The sequence below is a fragment of the Bombina bombina genome, chromosome 6 (genome assembly GCF_027579735.1).
Source record: "Bombina bombina isolate aBomBom1 chromosome 6, aBomBom1.pri, whole genome shotgun sequence".
Taxonomy (NCBI): Eukaryota; Metazoa; Chordata; class Amphibia; order Anura; family Bombinatoridae; genus Bombina; species Bombina bombina.
This window is the reverse complement of record NC_069504.1, coordinates 741,871,772-741,897,121: the sequence shown is the minus strand read 5'-3', so window position 1 is coordinate 741,897,121 and position 25,350 is coordinate 741,871,772. Positions and strand designations below refer to the sequence as shown.

General features: G+C 37.3%; 1 protein-coding gene across 1 annotated transcript in view; it reads right to left on the bottom strand.

Moving 5' to 3' along the window:
- LOC128663591 (inositol polyphosphate-5-phosphatase A) overlaps positions 1-25,350 on the bottom strand; it is a 142,795-nt gene that overhangs the window by 43,037 nt on the left and 74,408 nt on the right. The window contains exons 5-9 of the mRNA XM_053717991.1: positions 20,242-20,305; positions 17,241-17,344; positions 16,407-16,459; positions 14,411-14,530; positions 14,097-14,175 (exon numbers count right to left, since the gene is read on the bottom strand). Of these exons, the coding sequence (XP_053573966.1) occupies positions 14,097-14,175; positions 14,411-14,530; positions 16,407-16,459; positions 17,241-17,344; positions 20,242-20,305 (420 nt within the window). The remainder of the gene's footprint in view (positions 1-14,096; positions 14,176-14,410; positions 14,531-16,406; positions 16,460-17,240; positions 17,345-20,241; positions 20,306-25,350) is intronic.

Below are 25,350 nucleotides of genomic sequence, written 5' to 3'. Positions count from 1 at the left end.
TGCTCCGGAGGGAGGATTGAAAGAGTTTCTTCTATTAGTTCTCTCCTGAGCAGATAACATATTGGGTTCCTATTCTTAAACCCGCCTACTATTGTGACAATTATTAAATATATATCGAGTATACTGATCCAAAGTGGGACCAAGTAGCCCTACTGATATATAAAGATAAACTATCACACTAAAAATGGAAAGCTGCACCTCTAAAAAACAAAGCAATCATCAAGCTGTGTAAATTCAGATCAAATATGTGTGATGTACAATCACTAGAGGGCGCTAAAGTGCAATTAGAAGGAATATCTCTAGTCAAAGAAACCCATATGAATATGGGCTTCACACGATAAAAATATATAAAAAACCCTTTACAGACAAATGATAATTAACAGTCTGATATATATAATAAAACTACAGCTGCACCTCTCAACACATATACTATGAAAGTGAAGTGAATCAGACTCCTATAACAAGTGCATGTAACACCAGAGGGCGCTAATATGATTAAAAATTGTGTATACCCAATTTAAAAAGATTTTTTAAAAACAAATGAACAATGGTATATAGTAATGGATAATGGTACCTCATTAAATAAAATGTCCCAGTTTAAAAGTCCACTAGAAAATGTATAGTCTTATAATTGGACACATAAGTTCAAAATTTTTTCTTGACTGTCGGCAGTGGACTCTCCCTGATTCAGAATCAGGATCCTTCTTTTTCCAAAACGAAGCCAATCTGTGTAGGATTTAAACACAAACAAGATCGACCATTGTGTGTATCCACAGACCCAATATATTTCACACAGCAGTATTCAATTTCCAGGGTACTCACACTTTTGCAGAGCACACCAGTGTGCTTGTGGGAACGGACTGGTTATCAGAGCAAACCAGCTTGCTCTCTCCGGTATGCTCTCTCCTCGCAGGTGTGGATAATGACAGATCCACTGGCGCCTCACAGTAAATCAGTGTACTGAGACTTCACTTAGCAGCGGCTTGGTAATGAGAACCTCACTTGTCAAGGAATGGCAGACAATGATGATGAAAAACAAATCTTTAATCATTAGTAAAACCAAAATCCTTACAATACAAGTGGGTGGACAATGTGTAACAATAAAATTTGCTACGCGTTTCTCGGCTCACTTAGCCGTTTCCTCAGGCATATTAAAAACACATTTTTAGCCCGGCTATATAGTGCCGCTCATTACCAAACCAAAACTATACCCTCCCCCTTCCTTTGCTAGGGGGTGTGTGTAGGCTATCCAATCAGTGAATATCATTTTCATACCCAAAAGTTGTTATCATACAACCACCAACTCTCACTTGGTATACAATAAAATAATGTATCCATAATGTCCCTACATTTAACAAATCACATACTAAAACATATTTAAAAACAAATTCAAAGAAACACTTGTTGCAATTGCTCTTTCACCTATTGTCGTATAGCCAGTCTATATTTTGTTCAGCATGTAAATATTCTCCTCTATAAGATTGTAAAAGCAAACATGATGGTTCACATTAAAAACACTGAAATCGGATTGTCGACCCTAATATATCTCAGCAATATAAACATATTTCACCTCCAAAGTACAACCAAATCGACGATTGAACCATTACTTTTGGTATAGTTTGTATATAAGCTTAACTGAACATATAATAAAATATATAAACCTAACAATTTTAATGTTCCGGCTCCTAAAATAATTTTTATGACAATAAATCAGCTAGTACAATTTGCACTGGCCACTGTATTTATATAATTTTGATACATTAAATGCACTGTATTTTTAGTGAAGAAAGTTCGCCAGTAAAATTTTCACTGACCGGCAAATTTATGTGATAGTGATATATATAGTGCACCGGATACTAAGTAACAAAAATTTTATATAATAATACGTGTAATAAGAATTTTGTATAAAATCTATATATATAAGCGTACAATTATTATTATTTATAAATCTATATGGAATATAAAATTTCCCTCAATCCATCTATCATCTGTGGTACAATTGTAATAATATATATTAATATTGTGTGATAAAATATAATGTGAAAATATAGTGATTATACTAGTATAAATATAATGTGAAAAACTAGTAATAACTAGTGCATAAGTGTGATAGTAATAGAAGTATCCCTTTGTTTGTGTACTAATTGTATTATGCAACCATCTAATGCAGATATAAATTGTGACTCTAAAGTGAATACATTACCAATATACATATATATATATACATATACACATATACATATATATATATATATATATATATACATTTCATTTAGGATTTTTTTAGAAATGCATAACATTATAATCTTAGTGATATGTGTTTATTAATGTGAACAACACCTCTATATTTCTCTATATGTGCTTATAATTTGGTGTGTTTATGTGTGGAATAGATCAATAATGTAATCTTGAACTTCAGTGTAACAGGCCGATATAAACATTGAATATGGTCTAATATATCGTATATTATAAAATAATTAAATTACAGGAACTAACATACTGAATGTCTGTAAGGACATCAAAATAATAATATTATGATGTATATAACTGTACTGACAATCCTCCCCTAACTTGACTATTAATAATGATCTGTCTATAATCAAACCCCGTGTGATGTGTTTTGCTCTCAAAAGGCTGCAGAGTCTATCACTTCATTTAATCCCTCAGGGAACAGGGAACCAAATTTATGGATCCAATAAGTCTCTCTTTGACGTAGCTTATTGAATCTGTTATATCTATTGGAACAGGGTATTGTTTCCAAAGGTGTGATTCTAAAACTACAGGGTTCCCCATTGTGTTCTTGAATATAGTGTCTAGATACACTGTGTTTATCTGACTTCTTTATAACATTTCTATGATGTTCACTCCATCTAGTCCGTATATTGCGTGTAGTACGCCCCAGGTATTGTACCCCACAAATACAAGATAACACGTAAATTACAAATCTGGAGTTACAGTTGAGATGTTCTTTAATTTGAAATGTTTCCCCAGTTGTATGGGCTTTTATACTTTTAGCACCATGAGTTATAGAGTGACACATGTGGCATCTGGATTTTCCACACTTATATGTACCCCTGTTATTAGTACCAATACTACCCATGTTCCTAATGGCTTTTTTTGAAATTACCACCTTACTGGGGGCCAGAGATTGTTTTAAATTTGGAGCTCTCCTAAAAACTATACTGGGTTGACTATTTAGATTTCTCTTTAATATGGGGTCCCTCAATAAAATTGGCCAATGTTTCTGTAGTGTCTTCTTAATCATCTTATGATTAGAATTGAATTGGGTTACAAACAAAGGTTGTTCTATACCGTTGGAGGATTTTTTTCGATTATTTTTCTGTATCTTCTTCTTATGAGGGTCTAGTATAGTGGATCTATCCATCCTACATGCTTTGGTGTATCCCTTATTTATTATTTCTGAGGGGTACCCTTTTTCTTTAAATCGTTCTATTAGAATTTGGGATTGTTCATGAAATTTGTCATCTGAGCTGCAATTTCTTTTAATACGACAAAATTGACTGAATGGAATATTGTTTTTCCATTGTACAAAGTGATTGCTATTATAATGTAAAAAATTATTGCAATCAACTGTTTTGAAATAAGTGCTAGTGCAAACATTATAGTCCTTATCCCAAGTCAAAGTCAAATCCAAATATTCAATAGTATCTGGCTGTACATTGGAGGTGAACTGAATGCCCATCTCATTATCATTCAGATATGTTGTAAACAGTTGTGCCTCTTCTATAGTCCCCTTAAAAACAAATAAAAGATCATCTATGTATCGGCCATAGAACACCAGGTTGCCCCACCAATTGGATTTATAAATATATTTCTCCTCAAAGTAACCCATGAATAAATTTGCAAAACTTGGGGCAAACCTGGTGCCCATGGCCGTACCTTTGATTTGAAGATAAAACTCATCTAAAAATTTAAAATAATTGTGTTTCAAAATGAAATTAATTAATTCCAACAAGTATTCCTTCTGTATATCTGGCATAAACACATCATCCTCCAAATAATGTTTGACCGTAGACAACCCCAATTCATGGGATATATTTGAATAGAGGGCACTGACATCTGCAGTAACCCAAATTACATCTTTATTACATTTGATTTGCTCAAGTTTGTGTATCAGATCAGTTGTATCCCGAATAAAGGATGGAAGATTCTGAACATATCTTTGCAGATAACTATCTATATACTCCGACAGTTTATCAGTCAAACTATTGATACCTGCAATAATAGGCCTCCCTGGGGGCCGTACAGGATCTTTGTGCACCTTTGGGAGATGGTAGTAGTAGGGTACTGAAGGGTGGATAGGGGTAAGGTATCTCCTCTCCTTTGTATTTAAAATCCCCTCACTACTACCAAATTCCAAAATCTGCACAAGTTTTTTCAAAAATACCTTTGTTGGATCTGTGTCTAATTTCCTATAGTACTCACTATTGTGAATGATTTTTCTTGCTTCACTGACATAGTCGGTATAGTCTTGGAGGACTATACCGCCACCCTTATCCGCCTGCCTTATGACCAAGGATGGATTCTGGGCTAGCGAATTTAGGGCTCTTTCTTCATTAGGCCAAAGTTTTTTATAGCCTTTAGGGTATTTAGGTATTTTACCCAAGTCTTCCATGACTAACTGCTGGAATAAATCTATATATGTTACATCATCCTTGGGGGGATTGAAATTAGAGGGAGGAGCTAGAGGGGTATGAATAAATCCCTCAAATAATTCTTCTATTAACAGCTCAGGTTCTACATACAGCGTTTGTGTGCGACTATCCATAGTGTCAGTGAGAATCGGAGTACCCATAATATCTTTCTTCTTAAGTGTCTTAAGAGCAAAATACCTTTGTAGGGCTAGTTTCCTGGTGTATTTGTTTATATCCACAAACAAATCAAACAATTTATGTGGATTTGGCGGACAGAAAGATAAACCTCTCCCCAATATTCTAATTTGATCGTCAGATAGTGTGTGGGAGGATAAATTAAATATTCCCTTCTTTAATTTCTGTAGTTGCTCTTTTTTTGTGGAGTGCCCTCTCCCTCGTCTTCCCCGCTTGGAAAAGGTCTTTTCTTTATTTGTTGTTGTTGCTGATGTGTTGTTTTTGGGGGGCCTATATTCCTTCTCCACAAGGGGGCCAGATTGCGAACCCCTAAAAAATCTGCATTAGATGTGGAAGGTGTTTCTATTCTCTGTTGGTTACTATTTCCCATAGTATTCATATTTTGTGGGATATTAGAATTGGGTCTCCCAAAATTCTCTCTGTTTGTGTTGTCCTCAAGAGACTCAAACCTATTATGTAGTGGTATGTAATTTGGATTTGGATACTCCTGATTGTCATATGAGTGTGGCTTGTATGTATGATGTTGATAACTATATCGATGGTTATTATTTTTCCTATGATTCCCATATTGTGAATTTCTAATATGGTAATCCTCTTTTGAACCATAATGACTTTGTTGTTGTATCGGTGTATTTACATTGTAATTTGGGGATGGATTTCTATTTTTATTCGGATTTTTGTTCCTATTGTGCTGTACCAACGTCCACCCATTACTATTATCCCTCTTCTCAAGCCCTTTTTTATTATAGGAATATACAATGCCTTCAGCATAATCCTCCTCATCCCTTTTAAATTTACCATTTTTTACTCTGATGATTTCATTTTGATAATCATCTACCGTCTTTATGGTCTCTGTGTTTAATCTGTGGTATTCAGAGTGCTCCTTCATAGGCTCTAGTTCTTTTTGCACTATATCAATTTCTATAGCTAGAGCGTCTACTAATTTTTGTCTATGGTCAATAAGTAAGTCAATCAAATTAAAGGAAGATTCATCAAGGATCTCATACCATTTTTTAGTTAATTCTGGATCGTTTTTAAATGAGCAATGTTTAAAAATTCTTAACCCAACGGTATAGAACAACCTTTGTTTGTAACCCAATTCAATTCTAATCATAAGATGATTAAGAAGACACTACAGAAACATTGGCCAATTTTATTGAGGGACCCCATATTAAAGAGAAATCTAAATAGTCAACCCAGTATAGTTTTTAGGAGAGCTCCAAATTTAAAACAATCTCTGGCCCCCAGTAAGGTGGTAATTTCAAAAAAAGCCATTAGGAACATGGGTAGTATTGGTACTAATAACAGGGGTACATATAAGTGTGGAAAATCCAGATGCCACATGTGTCACTCTATAACTCATGGTGCTAAAAGTATAAAAGCCCATACAACTGGGGAAACATTTCAAATTAAAGAACATCTCAACTGTAACTCCAGATTTGTAATTTACGTGTTATCTTGTATTTGTGGGGTACAATACCTGGGGCGTACTACACGCAATATACGGACTAGATGGAGTGAACATCATAGAAATGTTATAAAGAAGTCAGATAAACACAGTGTATCTAGACACTATATTCAAGAACACAATGGGGAACCCTGTAGTTTTAGAATCACACCTTTGGAAACAATACCCTGTTCCAATAGATATAACAGATTCAATAAGCTACGTCAAAGAGAGACTTATTGGATCCATAAATTTGGTTCCCTGTTCCCTGAGGGATTAAATGAAGTGATAGACTCTGCAGCCTTTTGAGAGCAAAACACATCACACGGGGTTTGATTATAGACAGATCATTATTAATAGTCAAGTTAGGGGAGGATTGTCAGTACAGTTATATACATCATAATATTATTATTTTGATGTCCTTACAGACATTCAGTATGTTAGTTCCTGTAATTTAATTATTTTATAATATACGATATATTAGACCATATTCAATGTTTATATCGGCCTGTTACACTGAAGTTCAAGATTACATTATTGATCTATTCCACACATAAACACACCAAATTATAAGCACATATAGAGAAATATAGAGGTGTTGTTCACATTAATAAACACATATCACTAAGATTATAATGTTATGCATTTCTAAAAAAATCCTAAATGAAATGTATATATATATATATATATATATATGTATATGTGTATATGTATATATATATGTATATTGGTAATGTATTCACTTTAGAGTCACAATTTATATCTGCATTAGATGGTTGCATAATACAATTAGTACACAAACAAAGGGATACTTCTATTACTATCACACTTATGCACTAGTTATTACTAGTTTTTCACATTATATTTATACTAGTATAATCACTATATTTTCACATTATATTTTATCACACAATATTAATATATATTATTACAATTGTACCACAGATGATAGATGGATTGAGGGAAATTTTATATTCCATATAGATTTATAAATAATAATAATTGTACGCTTATATATATAGATTTTATACAAAATTCTTATTACACGTATTATTATATAAAATTTTTGTTACTTAGTATCCGGTGCACTATATATATCACTATCACATAAATTTGCCGGTCAGTGAAAATTTTACTGGCGAACTTTCTTCACTAAAAATACAGTGCATTTAATGTATCAAAATTATATAAATACAGTGGCCAGTGCAAATTGTACTAGCTGATTTATTGTCATAAAAATTATTTTAGGAGCCGGAACATTAAAATTGTTAGGTTTATATATTTTATTATATGTTCAGTTAAGCTTATATACAAACTATACCAAAAGTAATGGTTCAATCGTCGATTTGGTTGTACTTTGGAGGTGAAATATGTTTATATTGCTGAGATATATTAGGGTCGACAATCCGATTTCAGTGTTTTTAATGTGAACCATCATGTTTGCTTTTACAATCTTATAGAGGAGAATATTTACATGCTGAACAAAATATAGACTGGCTATACGACAATAGGTGAAAGAGCAATTGCAACAAGTGTTTCTTTGAATTTGTTTTTAAATATGTTTTAGTATGTGATTTGTTAAATGTAGGGACATTATGGATACATTATTTTATTGTATACCAAGTGAGAGTTGGTGGTTGTATGATAACAACTTTTGGGTATGAAAATGATATTCACTGATTGGATAGCCTACACACACCCCCTAGCAAAGGAAGGGGGAGGGTATAGTTTTGGTTTGGTAATGAGCGGCACTATATAGCCGGGCTAAAAATGTGTTTTTAATATGCCTGAGGAAACGGCTAAGTGAGCCGAGAAACGCGTAGCAAATTTTATTGTTACACATTGTCCACCCACTTGTATTGTAAGGATTTTGGTTTTACTAATGATTAAAGATTTGTTTTTCATCATCATTGTCTGCCATTCCTTGACAAGTGAGGTTCTCATTACCAAGCCGCTGCTAAGTGAAGTCTCAGTACACTGATTTACTGTGAGGCGCCAGTGGATCTGTCATTATCCACACCTGCGAGGAGAGAGCATACCGGAGAGAGCAAGCTGGTTTGCTCTGATAACCAGTCCGTTCCCACAAGCACACTGGTGTGCTCTGCAAAAGTGTGAGTACCCTGGAAATTGAATACTGCTGTGTGAAATATATTGGGTCTGTGGATACACACAATGGTCGATCTTGTTTGTGTTTAAATCCTACACAGATTGGCTTCGTTTTGGAAAAAGAAGGATCCTGATTCTGAATCAGGGAGAGTCCACTGCCGACAGTCAAGAAAAAATTTTGAACTTATGTGTCCAATTATAAGACTATACATTTTCTAGTGGACTTTTAATACGAATTAAAGCCTGTACAAAACAGTGTATATCAGGAAGTATAGCAATCTTTCTGTGAAATAAAACAGAAAGAGCGGAGATTTGTCCTTTCAAGGAACTTGCAGACAAACCCTTATCCAAACCATCCTGAAGAAACTGTAAAATTCTAGGAATTCTAAAAGACTGCCAGGAAAATTTATGAGAAGAACACCATGAAATGTAAGTCTTCCAAACTCTATTATAAATCTTTCTAGAGACAGATTTACGAGCTTGTAACATAGTATTAATTACTGAGTCAGAGAAACCTCTATGACTTAGAACTAAGCGTTCAATTTCCATACCTTCAAATTTAATGATTTGAGATCCTGATGGAAAAACGGACCTTGAGATAGTAGATCAAGCCGTAACGGAAGTGGCCAAAGCGGGCAACTGGACATCCGAACCAGATCCGCCTACCAAAACCTGTGTGTCCATGCTGGAGCCACCATCAACACAGTGATTTTGGAGATCACTCTTGGAAGGAGAACTAGAGGCGGGAAGATGTAAGCAGGATGATAACACCAAGGAAGTGTCAGCGCATCCACTGCTTCCGCCTGAACATCCCTGGACCTGGACAGGTATCTGGGAAGTTTCTTGTTCAGATGAGAGGTCATGAGATCTATCTCTGGAAGACCCCACATCTGAACAATCTGAGAAAACACATCTGGATGGAGAGACCACTCCCCTGGATGTAAAGTCTGGTGGCTGAGATAATCCGCCTCCCAATTGTCTACACCTGGGATATGCACCGCAGAGATTAGACAGGAGCTGGATTCCGCCCAAGCAAGTATCCAAGATACTTCTTTCATAGCTTGGGGACTGTGAGTCCCACCCAGATGATTGACATAAGCCACAGTTGTGATATTGTCTGTCTGAAAACAAATGAACGGTTCTATCTTTAGTAGAGGCCAGAACTGAAGAGCCCTGAGAATTGCACAGAGTTCTAAAATATTTATTGGTAATCTCGCTGGAATCTGGAAGCTAAAAAGGTGACCCTTGTCTGAGGAATCAAGAAACTTTTTGGTAAATTGATCCTCCAACCATGTTCCCGAAGAAACAACACTAGTTGATTCGTGTGAGATTCTGCAGTACGTAAAGACTGAGCTAGTACCAAGCTATCATCCAAATAAGGAAACACCGCAATACCCTGTTCTCTGATTACAGAGAGTAGGGCACCCAGAACTTTTTAAAATATTCTTGGAGCTGTTGCTAGGCCAAATGGAAGAGCAACAAATTGGTAATGCTTGTCTAGAAAAGAGAATCTCAGAAACTGATAGTGTTCTGGATGAATCGGAATACGAAGGTATGCATCCTGCAAGTCTATTGTGGACATATAATGTCCTTGCTGAACAAAAGGCAGAATAGTCCTTATAGTCACCATCTTGAAAGTTGGTACTCTTACATAACGATTCAAAATTTTCAGATCCAGAACTGGTCTGAATAAATTTTCTTTAGATAATAGGGAGTAGTGGCCAAGCGCTAAAATAATCCCTAAGCTGTACACAGACAGAGGGCCTAACCAACCCCCAGAGAGACTAAATGGTATATGGATAGTGGGTACAGCGCCAAAAGAGGCTAAGGGATAGATATAAACACCATAAAATAGTCTAAAAAATATACTAAACAATTAATTTAATACCAGGGAATGGGATGCTTGATCCTTATAAACATATGAGCACTAGACTTCTGCAATAAAAGTAGACAAATAAAAACTAGAGAATAAAAAGCTGGCAAAGGCAGCTCGCAATAAAGATCAAATAAAATCAAATAAAAGTAGCTAACATTAGATCCAAGGATCCATAAGGGCTAAGTATAACCTTGACAATGAGAGTGTATGTAACGTGAGTTGGTGTAAAGTGCAAACTAACATACACAGAATATAAACAATAATGAAATTACAAACAATAATGAAATGAACGTTTGCAGTAAAATTTACCTGTGGCACTGCAGTGTGAAAAGAAAAACAAAAAGACAAAAAAGTGAAAAAATGTGTAAAAATGTGTATATAAATGGGATGAAAAGTCACGATGAAAAGTCACAATGAAAAAATCGCAATGAAAAAAATCAAATGTCACAGTGAAAAAATGCAATAAAAAATCAATTAAAAAAAAATGCTGTTCAACAAATGAAAAGATGCAATGAATTGTGCTAATCCAAATGAAAGTCACCAAAAACAAATCACACTAAAAACCTTGGATCCGGGTAAGAGGAGTACCTAGGTGAATCCTGACGGCTGTCAGCTGCTCCTATGGTGTCCTTGATGCGTACCTGCAGCCAAAGTTCACAACATAGCGTAACAAATTTTAAAAAACAATAGAGGCTATAGAATAATGCTTACCAATGGGTCTACGCGTTTCGGTCCTCAGTGGACCTTTATCAAGACTTTGGTACAATGAATAGGTTTGAATAAAACCCTAAACCTTGTTCCTGAGGAGGAACTGGCATGATTACCCCTGAAGACTCCAGGTCTGAAACACACTTCAGAAAAGCCTGAGCTTTTACTGGATTTACAGGGATACATGAGAGAAAAAATCTTCTCACAGGAGGTCTTACTCTGAATCCTATTCGATACCCTTGAGAGACAATGCTCTGAATCCAATGATTTTGGACAGATTTTATCCAAAAATCCTTGAAAAAACTTAATCTGCCCCCTACCAGCTGAGCTGGAATGAGGGCCACACCTTCATGCGGACTTAGGGGCTGACTTTGGTTTCCTAAAAGGCTTGGATTTATTCAAATTTGAGGAAGGCTTCCAATTGGAAGCAGATTCCTTGGGGGGAGGATTGAGTTTTTGTTCCTTATTCTGACAAAAGGAACGAAAACGATTAGAAGCCTTAGATTTACCCTTAGGTTTTTTTATCCTGAGTCAAAAAAACTCCTTTTCCCCCAGTGATAGTTGAAATAATAGAATCCAACTGAGAACCAAATAAATTATTACCTTGGAAAGAAAGAGATAGTAATCTAGATTTAGATGTCATATCAGCATTCCAGGATTTAAGCCACAAAGCTCTTCTAGCTAATACAGCTAAAGACATGGATCTAACATCAATTTTGATCATATAAAAAATGGCATCACAAATAAAATGATTAGCATGTTGCAGTAAGCAAATAATGCTAGATATGTCAGAATCCAATTCTTGTTGCGCTAAATTCTCCAACCAGAAAGTTGATGCAGCCGCAACATCAGCCAAAGAAATAGCAGGTCTGAGAAGATGACCTGAATATAAATAGGCCTTCCTTAGATAAGATTCAAACTTCCTATCTAAAGGATCCTTAAAGGAAGTACTATCTTCCATAGGAATAGTGGTACGTTTAACAAGAGTAGAAATAGCCCCATCAACTTTGGGGATTTTTCCCCAAAACTCTATAGATTTTGCCAGTAAAAGGATACAATTTTTTAAACCTTGAAGAAGGAATAAAAGAAGTACCTGGCTTATTCCATTCCCTAGAAATCATATCAGAAATAGCCCCAGGAATAGGAAAAACCCCTGGAGAAACCACAGGAGGTTTAAAAACAGCATTTAAATGTTTATTAGACTGAACGTCAATAGGACTGGTTACCTCAATATCCAAAGTAATTAACACTTCTTTTAATAAAGAACGCATATACTCTATTTTAAAGAAATAAGTAGATTTGTCAGTGTCAATGTCTGAGGAAGGAACTTCTGTCTCAGATAGATCCTCATCAGAAGAGGATAAATTATTATGTTGTTGGTCATTTGAAATTTAATCTGCTAAATGAGAAGTTTTAAAAGAACTTTTTAGGTTTATTAGAAGGTGGAAATGCAGACAAAGCCTTCAGAATAGAATCAGAAACAAATTCTTTAAAATTTACAGGTATATCATGCACATTAGAAGTTGAAGGAACTGCAACTGGCAATGTACTATTACTGATAGAAACACTATCTGCATGTAAAAGTTTATCATGACAACTATTACAAATGACATTCGGTGAAATAATTTCTACAATTTTACAACAAATGCACTTAGCTTTGGTAGAACCGATGTCAGGCAGCAATGTTCCAGCAGAAACTTCTGAGACAGGATCAGATTGGGACATCTTGCACAATGTAAGAGAAAAAAACAACATATAAAGCAAAATTATCTATTTCCTTATATGACAGTTTCAGGAATGGGAAAATGCAATAGCATAGGCCTCTGATAGAGAAAAAAAGCAAGAGGCAAACATACAAGGGGTATTGAAATAATGAAAAAGTTTGGCGCCAAGTATGACGCACAACAAGTATGACGCACAACGTAACGTAAACTTTTTTGGCGCCAAAAATAACCGGAATGACACACTCGCTCACTAATGACGCCGCCGTGTGAAAGGTCTCAACGTCACGTATGACGCCCCAAAAATATTTTCGTGCCAAGAATGATGCAATAAAGTTTAGCATTTGACGCACCCGTGGGCCTAATACCCGCAATTGCAAGAAGTAGTCAATTGAAAAAAGACTAAACCCCAGGTAAGAAATACATTTCTTAAAATGTTTATATTCCCCAAATATGAAACTGATAGTCTGCAGAAGGAAATACATGAACCTGACTCATGGCAAATATAAGTACAATACATATATTTAGAACTTTATATAAATGCATAAAGTGCCAAACCATAGCTGAGAGTGTCTTAAGTAATGAAAACATACTTACCAAAAGACACCCATCCACATATAGCAGATAGCCAAACCAGTACTGAAACAGTTATCAGTAGAGGTAATGGTAAATTAAGAGTATATCGTCGATCTGAAAAGGGAGGTAGGAGATGAATCTCTACGACCGATAACAGAGAACCTATGAAATAGACCCCCGTTAGGGAAATCATCGTATTCAAATAAGTGATACTCCCTTCACATCCCTCTGACATTCGCTGTACTCTGAGAGGAATCAGGCTTCAACAATGCTGAGAAGCGCATATCAACGTAGAAATCTTAGCACAAACTTACTTCACCACCTCCATAGGAGGCAAAGTTTGTAAAACTGAATTGTGGGTGTGGTGAGGGGTGTATTTATAGGCATTTTGAGGTTTGGGAAACTTTGCCCCTCCTGGTAGGAATGTATATCCCATACGTCACTAGCTCATGGACTCTTGCCAATTACATGAAAGAAAACATACATGTTCCTGAGCCTACCTCAGTATGCTCTCACATAAAAGAAGCTAAGATTCAACAAAGAGACCAAGAAAAAGAGGCAAATTTGATACTAGAAGTAAATGGGAATGTTTTTTTTTTTGTTTTTTTTTTAAATTGTACCCATGATCCAGCATGGTCTTTTTTAAACACTCATAAAGGTTCTTCAACAGTAACGTATATGTATGATATATGTCTCCATAAGTTATTTTGTGTAAAGTGTTTGTAAGTGGTTGCTTTTTGCATCACGTCTAAAATTATTCCCTTGTGATTTGAAACAGTAAAGACCTTGTAAAAAAATAATACATATCTCACCTGAATCAGACTTTTCAAATCCAAGCGGAAATTAAAATCTCCAAAAAGGAAATATGGCACTTCTGGTTTCTCATTTAACCTAAGACAGAAAAAAAGAGAAACATTTAAAATGAAAAATTAAACGGTAAAATAAAATCACGGTAAGGTAAACGGGTGAACCTTTAGTAGTCTTCAGCCTTGCATAAAGGAGGTTGTTAAAGAGGTATGGATTTCCAGACATCTACCAGAAGAATTAGAGGACCAGAATAAGGTGATATATGTACCTCGCTATAGATTTCTTTAAGTGAAGAGTTAACCAGCAGAGCATTGTATACCTGTCCAGGATGTACTGCAGTGCTCTTCTGCGGTTTCCGCTATACACAGAGGGGGAACAGCTGCATGACACAAGATTTGAGGCATCATGGAAAAGGTGAAGGTTTACAAGATCAAATATCCTGCAGACAAACGAGAAGATCATACAACTGAGTGTAGTTAGGTTTGCAATAAGTGTTGGAAATGTCTGCAGTAATAGCAGCAGTGCTTAGTACACAAAAGAACAGTTTTAACAAGAAAGTAGTGTAAATCTGATGGGGTAGTGTCAGGGAGCTGGGTGTAAATGGAGTAGTGTCCCAGATGGGGGGGGGGGAGCTGGGGGAAGTGTGGTAGTGTCGGGGAGTTAAGTGCAGATATGGTAGTGTCAGGGAGTGGGTGCAGATGGGGTAGTGTTAGGAAGCTGTGGGGAGGTGGGGTAGTGTCAGGGAGTTGGGCGCAGATGGGGCAGTGTCAGGGAGATGGGCGCAGATGGGGCAGTGTCAGGGAGTTGGGCGCAGATGGGGCAGTGTCAGGGAGATGGGCGCAGATGGGGCAGTGTCAGGGAGTTGGGCGCAGATGGGGCAGTGTCAGGGAGTTGGGCGCAGATGGGGCAGTGTCAGGGAGTTGGGCGCAGATGGGGCAGTGTCAGGGAGTTGGGCGCAGATGGGGCAGTGTCAGGGAGTTGGGCGCAGATGGGGCAGTGTCAGGGAGTTGGGCGCAGATGGGGCAGTGTCAGGGAGTTGGGCGCAGATGGGGCAGTGTCAGGGAGTTGGGCGCAGATGGGGCAGTGTCAGGGAGTTGGGCGCAGATGGGGGAGTGTCAGGGAGTTGGGCGCAGATGGGGGAGTGTCAGGGAGTTGGGCGCAGATGGGGGAGTGTCAGGGAGTTGGGCGCAGATGGGGGAGTGTCAGGGAGTTGGGCGCAGATGGGGCAGTGTCAGGGAGTTGGGCGCAGATGGGGGAGTGTCAGGGAGTTGGGCGCAGATGGGGGAGTGTCAGGGAGTTGGGCGCAGATGGGGGAGTGTCAGGGAGTTGGGCGCAGATGGGGGAGTGTCAGGGAGTTGGGCGCAGATGGGGGAGTGTCAGGGAGTTGGGCGCAGATGGGGGAGTGTCAGGGAGTTGGGCGCAGATGGGGGAGTGTCAGGGAGTTGGGCGCAGATGGGGGAGTGTCAGGGAGTTGGGCGCAGATGGGGGGAGTGTCAGGGAGTTGGGCGCAGATGGGGGGAGTGTCAGGGAGTTGGGCGCAGATGGGGGAGTGTCAGGGAGTTGGGCGCAGATGGGGGAGTGTCAGGGAGTTGGGCGCAGATGGGGGAGTGTCAGGGAGTTGGGAGCAGATGGGGGAGTGTCAGGGAGTTGGGCGCAGATGGGGGAGTGTCAGGGAGTTGGGCGCAGATGGGGGAGTGTCAGGGAGTTGGGCGCAGATGGGGGAGTGTCATGGAGTTGGGCGCAGATGGGGGAGTGTCAGGGAGTTGGGCGCAGATGGGGGAGTGTCAGGGAGCTTGGTGCAGATGGGGGTATTGTCAGCTGGGGAGGGGAAAGCTGTGTCATTGTGCACAAGTAAGGGGAAACGGGGTCAGGGTGCTGAACATGGACAATCAGCATCATACATCCTAGTGCTGACAGTGAGCAAGTTATGTCAGTGTGTTTTTAATTTGTCTCACTGGTCTATTTCACAAATACATAGCTCCTGCCATAATACTACGATAGTGTATTCACCAGGCGTATGTGTGAATGGGAATACAGTGTGCAATGTGAAACACTTCTTGTGTTTATAGCACTGGGTATAGAATTGTGTAAGAAAGAGTAGAAGAACTGCATCAAGGAAAAAGGTGTCACAGTAGTACGAGATCAACGGTCGCTCATTAGTGCGTAATTAGCACAGATATGACTGAAATACAAACACATTTATCACATTGATAGCCAAACTGCCACAACAGAAAGTGGGAACTTGCCTAATGAATAAGCTGTTCAAGTGTGCATGTGTGACGACCATTATTGCTACATATGTGTATCACACATACCGGCTGTGTATCCGCCAGCGTGTCCTCATGAAACCCTTGCGTGTCCATGGAAACTGCAGAGCAAAAAAGACAATTTTGACACTGACACAAATATTCCTAAATACTGTACACAATGCAGTTATACTTGGTCTTCAGCACTAGATTAGCTAAGGATTTATACAAGAGCCTCATATTAAATATCATGTCATGTGTGAATACACTGTGATACATCTGAGATACACATGATCACACATTTTGAGCGATTGTTATGGACTGGGATCTTTGCCCCTGTCCCTCCTGTAATCCCCCCCCCCCCCTTTTAAATCACATTTTGTAAAAGAAAGATGGGACCACTTAAACCTTGCCAAGGTATACGCAAACCCCAACTCTAAAAAAGCTATAAGCCATGCCTTCAGACCACCCACTCCTGAATCTCCTGGTCCTGAAATCAAAGTAAATAATATTGCAAGGTAGGATATATATTTGTATCCCGTAATAGTATTGCATTGATAACTGCTCCTGTGAGAGCAAAAATATTGATGAATATCTGCTAAATATGTCACAATGAAGGACATCTATAAAGAATCCTTAAATATATGATATGATACATAGTTCATAAATATTTTTGTATGCATTGTTTTAATTTTCACACACACTATTAATAGGTACATAGATTGGATAGATACATAGATTTGACAGACAGACTGACTGACAGATAGAAAAACATCCAGATAACTTCACAGATATTATCATGTGTGTCTACTGCTAACAATATAACATAGACAGCAGCAACATGTACACAATGCACAGGTACATACTGTATATTGTATAGACATTTAACTATGGATTACATACGTCTGTCCAGAAGTCTTGAGGGAACTTTTCCTTATACAAATTGGGACAATTTTCAAGAGACCCCAGACACATAGTGTGACCAGAGACAGCATCAAACTGGTCATCTGTAAAGAGTAAGAAACAGTTAACAGTGACAGTCTTCTCCTAACAGACTGCACTTTTGTAAAATATAGTGGTAGTATCATAGTCACACACAGATATAGCATAAACTGTCAGTGTCTGTCTTACACACATACACACACATTATATATATATATATATATATATATATAAACACACACACACACATTATATATATATATATATATATATATATATATATATATATATATATATATATATATATATATGTATCCAAGGAGGTATAAGCACTCACAGTAACACACTTGGTAAAAGTCCAATATGCCCGGGGTGCTTTTAAAAGTGTAATATATTCATCCAAAGATAAAAAGCACTCACCGGGTCTTTATGCAAACAAACAAGTTTTTAATGTGACGTTTCGGGGAAACTCCCCGTCTTCAGACAACTTCTTGAAGAAGTTGTCTGAAGACGGGGAGTTTCCCCGAAACGTCACATTAAAAACTTGTTTGTTTGCATAAAGACCCGGTGAGTGCTTTTTATCTTTGGATGAATATATATATATATATATATATATATATATATATATATATATATATATAAACACACACACACACATACATATATATATATATATATATATAAACACACACACACATATATATATATATATATATATATATATATATATATATATATATATACATATATACACATATATACACATACACACACATGCTAATCCAAAACAGCAGCAGTTCCAGTCAAACACACATGTGCACCCACACACAATGGCTGTGAAAGTCACACAGTAGATATAATACAGACCTTTGCAGTACTAGTACCACATATTAATATAATTCAGACTCTGGGAATGCCAGACTGATACACACACACACATATATATATACTGTATATGTTTGATAGCACGTACTAAAAATACAAAAAATATTTGGCATCCCCCCGATTTGCCTTAATGACTACTTTAATAAAGGGACATTAAATTCAAAATTAAACGTTTAGGATTTAGAAAGAGCATGCAATTTTAAGCCACTTTCCAATTTGCCCGTATTATCAATTTTGCTTAGTTCTCTTGATATCCTTTGTTAAAGAGTAATGATAGATAAACTCAGGAGCATGCATGTGTCCTTAGCTATCTGGCAGCAGTGTTTGCAACAATGTTCATAGTGATATTATATATAGTTACATACACTACTGTCATGGAATGCTACAGATATTCTATGGCAGCAGTGTTTACAACAATGTTTATGACAATGTTATACATAGTTGCAATCTCTATTGGGTCAAATGATCACTGCTTACTGATACATGTTTTAGAACACATGCCCGAATGATATGTACAATATTTACAATTTTATGAGGTGCATGGTCATCATTGGTGTGTTTCACTTATAAAACATAACGTTTATTAAAAACTTAAACTTGTGTTTAAGATTGTTGTCTTGTTGGAAATTAATGCTCTTGCAAACAACTTTGAGCTATAACTGATGTCATGATTTGACAGAACAGAGTGGTACTTCTCTTTGGTCAACGTGTAGTTGATCTTGAACAAATCACCAACTCCAGAATAGGCAAAGCATTCCCACACCTGAAAATGTCCTGCACCATATTTAATAGTAGGTTTTACACACTGTTGTGTGATCCTCTCATGCTACTGTCTTGTCTCATGAACTCTGAGATTGCAACTAAAACTTAATTGTAATTTTACTCCATAAGATATTAGCTTGATATACTGGTCTTCTGATGGTGTAATCACTTTAGGTCTGCCTGGTCTTGCTTTGAATGAAAATTATTTTGGTTTCATAAAATAACTTTAGTTTGCGTTATACTGCCTCCTTAAAAATATTGAAGCTAGATGCAATGTATCACTGAGAAAGGCCTTAACAGGACCACACACACAATTAATATCAGGTGTCAATTGCTATAAAAATAAAAAATACAACTGACACGTGCTATGATTGAACTATATATCAAATGTATACACCAATGGTGTGTAGAGAATATTCTTGAATTATAGGTATTAACTGATTTTAGTACTTACAAAAAGACCAAATAAAACCACTTGGTAATGGAGGTCTCAGGCTTTTGCATCCAACAATACATGTAGACTGTGACAGTGCCAAGCCCATATGTAAGAATATAATGCAGTGTCAGTGTGTTTCATCCACAGGTGTGATACAGGCTGTGGTAATGCCAGTTTCACACACAATGCTGGATATTGGTAGCACAGGCCTAATATGCAGACAATTAAGGAAGTTCAAGATCTACTTACACACACCACATGCATAGATGCAATGCAGACTACAGCAGTAACAGTCTTTCACACACACACACACACACACAAACACAGGTTCAACGCACTCTGTGACAGCACTAGACTCTTTCACACATGAAAATACAATATGGACAGTGCAAGTGCCCATCTCACACACAGATAAAAAGCAGACAGCAACACAGGCAGTCTCAAACATTTATACAAAATACAGCAGATTCACTAAAGCTCTCATCTCTCCATTTGTTTAGTGAAAGAGCATCAAAAGGATAATACAGTGACCTGGTGAGACCGGGCGTGTGTTCGCTCACTGCGCAGATATGACATGCCAGTCAAAAACAAACACAACAATCAAGGGTATTGTAGACAGTCAGTCTATCACGTGCAATACACGCAACCAGGTAAATAGTAGAGAAAGGTAGTATCAGTATCACATGCCGTACAGTGTAGGAAAGGAAAAATACCCTGTCACACACAGTATAGGTGTAAGTGCTACACTTCCACACCACACAGCATCTATAAGGAACGGTCATCTCTCTCTTTCCAGTCCAAACATCAGCAATTACATCTTCATTGTTACTCATGATGAAAAAAGGGAAACATTACAAAAAAAGAGCAGCCTTCATTTACCTTGAAAATTGTAGATGTGAATGTCATGCAGAGAGTTATGTATAAGGTAAACTGACCCAAGAGCCTGCAAAACAGAGGTAAAATGGATTACTCTTGTATAAATCTACATTTCTTGTAAGAAAGGGTTAAATAGTGACAATTAGCTGGTCTAAAGTAGGAAAAAGTGAACTGAGAACACTTAGATTGCCCATATCGAATAGGTTAATAAAATATTTTGCAGATCCTTTGATAAAAAGAAGGGTTAATTGTTCACAGATCTGTAGGAAGAGGTATCCGAGCAATATTCCATAGGTGGTTGACATGGTATGGGTTCATTGATTAAATCTCTGCAGCTCAAAAATGGGAAAAGAAGCACAAAGCAATCCTTCTTGAATAACTGGCAGTGGAGTGGTTAAACAAGACTGCTTTGTGTGATCAGAAGTAATGATAATTAAAGAAAAAACACTGTGCATATATTTTGTAGAGATTAACTAGCAAAGCTTTGAATGTCACAAATAGCAAAAGGGTTAATACTGCAATGTTCTTTAGTGACTTGGGCAATGATTTACTAGTCATTGAAAAAAAGTTATTAATAGAATATCACAAGGTGGATAAAGATCAGGGGGTGGGTTAATAAAGAAATACTTTGCAGATGACTGGCAGAGAGGTTAATGGAGTATTTCAGCTGGTCAGTGGCAGATTATGTGTTAAAAGATTATCCCCTACATGTCTCTATCAGACTGTGTAGCTGGGGCTTTATTTTCCCCTCCTCCCCCTGCAGCTGGCCCTGGGGGGCATCCCACGCCCTCCCCCTTGCTCTGCTTGTTTGATTAATTGGGAGCTAGCGATCAATAAGAGGCAGAAAATTAAAACTATTTTTAAGAGATTAAGTCGTTTAACAGCTGTCTGGAGCTATGTCAGAGAGGGATACCACAGAGATGGAGGAGGGAGGGAAACTGGGTAGAGAAGAGGGGAGGGAGAGAAAAGAATGAGAGAAAAACTTTACATTTGAGGACAAAAAAAACCACCCAATATTTATATTTATGGCTTGTTTTATTTCTAGGCTTGTGAACTGGTAACATTTGCTAGTAGCCCATGAAAATGTATATTTGCGTTAATTAGTAATTATTTATATTTATTATTAGATACACTGGGACACCCCAACGAGGAGTGAGGTGAAAAAGAGGCACCGAGCGAAAACAGAATGGGAAAAGTGAGAGGTTGTGTAATAGAGAGGCATAATACAGACATAGGGGAAGGAAATACACAGACAGAAGGAGGCAGGGAAATACAAAGGTAACAGAGTTGTAGGGAGGGGTATTTATTTTATAAAAAGTGTTTTGCAGTCTAGATACATAAACCATAAATATCCTGAATTATTGTTTTCACCTTTGTTGTGGCCAATCAGGATAATTTATAAATGAGTTATTACTATATAGAATGTTGCAGGGTCAGTATTGTGAATCTTGCAGGATACACTCTCCGAAGGCAGTGGGGAAAAAAAACAACACAATTTTCACAGGGAAACTATAACTCAATTAAGCTCCTCATTCTTTAATTGATTTATGTTTGTATTTGTTGCAACTAAAAGATGGGATTTCAAAATGTATTCTTTTTTTTTTTTTTACGTACTGGGGAAAAAAACATTGTTCTTATGCTTTTGTGGTGTGCTAATGTCTACAAATAAAGCAGTGGAAACTCTGTTTATCATCCAGTGAGCTATCGGCCCCCAGAGTCCAGTGGTACTTCCTGTTCGCTTCAAATTAAAAAAATACGGCTATAACTTTCTTAGATGCAAAATATTTTTAAAGTTTTTAAAGTAGTGCACAAGATTTTTTTTTAAATTGAAGTTTAAATGCCAATGTACAGACATTATAGAACATATATATAAAAATACATCTATTGGTTTATAACACAGCCGCCGAGAAACCGTGTATTGTTTACATGTTGCCATGGCAACGTCGGCTCCACGATCTCACAGGGCGCACAGCTTAGCGCTCCCTGATAATGTCAGACGCCGATTTCACACACGGGGAACTGGCGGCATGTGATGTACTCCAATAGTATTTAGGTGGTGATTTGGGGTAAGTTTGGTATGAAGCTTTTAATATTTTTGTCACATTTGATAAAGGCACAATGGTGTGCCGAAACGTCATGGTATTATAATCGTTTTAATGGATTGAATAAAGGATTACCTTTTATAAGACCAGTGAGTGCCTGTGTTCTTGGAGAGGATATATATATATATATATATATATATATATATATATATATATATTCACACAAAGAACCAGGTAGATACAGATCAAGAGAAGCATATTCCACGGGTATAGAATATTACAGAGACATTAAATAAAAAAATATGTCCATTAATAAAACCTATCTGAGGCCACTCTTGGACATCCTGATCAATCAACATTTACCGCAGGGAGACACTGGGGGAAAAAAAGGAGACCGTTAATGGATTCATATCTCATGAAACAAATGTGTAACTCTCAAAAATGGCAATGGTATAGTAAGTGTTTAGGGAAAATAAACTCCTGAAGTTCTAACCTTATCAATGTAAAAATGTCCTAATCTGGATAATACACAAAGAGGGCAGGGATTGCTTGTCTTAAAATTGGCACATTAGGCCTATATGGGCAGTAGTAAGGACTGGTAGCATCAATACTGAAGACCCGAGATAAAGTGAGGATTATTAAACCAACCTATAGGCACATAATGACCTATCAACATCTTATGGGTAGCACTAGGAGCTAAAGCTTTCAGTACTAAATAGAGATCTCATAGTACAATATTAGAAGATTAATATCCCTTAAACAGGTTAGCAACATATTCCTAATACCAAACAATAGATAAATACAAACGGTATAGTATTCATACTACAGGTAACAACAAATCAAAGTAGAATTGGGGACAGAGATAGAGTGCCCTTAGTGTAAGTCCATTGAGGAATTTCTATAAGCACATAATGTCATGAATAGCCGTGCCAATTTATAAATCAGACGTAGTTGTCAAGTAATGGCAAACTCTCCCTTTTCTAAAATCAGATCCGGACTGTTAATGATATTTTAGAGGGAGTTTAATTCATCAGTTGTAATGAAGATGCGCTATAACTTACTTTTTAATATAGATATGAAATTCAAATACCTCATTCTACCCATATAGCACTTTTCTTGTAACTAGAGTGATGATTGGAAGAAATTTCAAACCTGTAGCTCACAGAAAAATTGACTTTTGAAGTGGGCGATGGAGAGTATGAAATTCAAATTTCCCAATCTATATTAAAAAAGTAAGTTACACCACAAATTCATTACAACTGAAACTCCATCTAAAATATCACATTCCGGATTAGAGTGTTTACTATATCTTTCATGAAGACACCAAACACAAAGAAAACAGTTCAAGCATAGTTATCATAAAGCGTTCTTCACTACTGTTGTAAGTTAGCCAACAACTTTATTCTCCAGAGCAGCAGCACTGGCGTATTGACCATACCGCTGCTGTGTTGTAAGCAGGTCTACCAGCAGGTGGTCCAGAATGTGGAGGCACTGTTGCAAGACTAGAGACGAGTCTGTCTACCCTGGAATCTCAGTAATAACACTGATGTCCTTAACAACAAAAACTATTATAGCATGCTCCAGAACTACAGAATCAAGTCTCGGGGAGATCTTCAAACCACAATTTGCTGATGCCCGACAAGGCAATTTCAGGCTCTGTAAAACTTAAAAGCTGCGCAAATGGGTTCCGGCCGCAACCCCCTGTGCCGTTTTTCCACTCATAATATTGGTACCTTCATTATAGCCCTCAGATCGTAGAGCTACCCATCTAGATTGTAAGTTCCCACAAGAATTGGGCACTCAATTCCCCCGGTATTTGTCTGAAAAATGTCTTATATTGTATTGTTTCACTGTTGTACTTATATCTTCCTACCCATGGGCGCTTTATAAATAAAGAGTAATAATAATAAGTGTAAAGCTGCTAATAAGACCATCGCTAAAGGGACGGAAGATCCTAAACCTCTGCCGCTCAGGCCACATGGCAATAGCTTCACAGCCTACAGCTGAAGACCACAAATCCCTTAAAGAGACATAAAATGCACATTTTTTCTTTTCATAACTCAGGGTATGCATTTTTAAACAACTTTCCATGTTATGCTTATTACTACTAATTTGCTTTGTTCCTTAGATATCCTTCATTGAAAATCATACCTGGGTAGTCTCAGGAGCAGCAATGCCCTACTGGGAGCTAACTGCTAATTGAAGGCAGCACATATATGCCTATTGTCATTGGTTTAGCAGACGTGTTAAGCTAGCTCCCAGTAATCCATTGCTGTTCTTTCTGCAAAGGATACCAAGAGAATTAAGTAAATTTGATAGTTGTTTAAAATTACATGTTCTATCTTAATCATTAATGAAAATGTTTAAGTTTTATGTCCCTTTAAAGACTCTGGGCAACATTACGAGTGAAGCGCCAATGTTTGCGCCTGAGCAATAAGGGGTTTATCACAGGGGTTTGTGCTCGTCGGCCTTACTGCTCGTATTACAAGTTGAAAGTAAACGCGATCACTTGAGCACAATAGCGTATTACGCTATAATGATTACCTTGCCTTCAGAGCTCTGGTTAACTGTTTTGCAAAACTAAAAAGTTGCACAAAACACATCTAAAATACATTCATAATAACACTGTCAAATAAAAATTATTAAAACAAAAAGATTGCACTCAAATGTTATAAGGGCTCAAAGATATAAGATCCTAGGTGTTATAAAAAAAGGGCTTTAAAGGGACAGTCTACACTAAAATTGTTATTCTTTAAAAAGATAAAGCCTTTACTACCCATTACCCAGCTTTGCACAACCAACATTGTTATACTTTATAATATTTAAACCTCTAAATGTCTGCCTGTTTCTAAGCCACTAGACAGCCTCTTATCACCTGCTTTTTTATTAGCTTTTCACAACAGGAGACTGCTAGTTCAGGCGGTCCATATAGATAACATCGTGTTCACGCCTGAGAAGTTATGTACAAATGTATCCCTGAATATCCCTTGACATGTATATAATTTTTTCTTCAGAAATAGACATATGGCTTTGGCCATTAACCCCTTGAGTGCTACCCATGCAGTCTTTC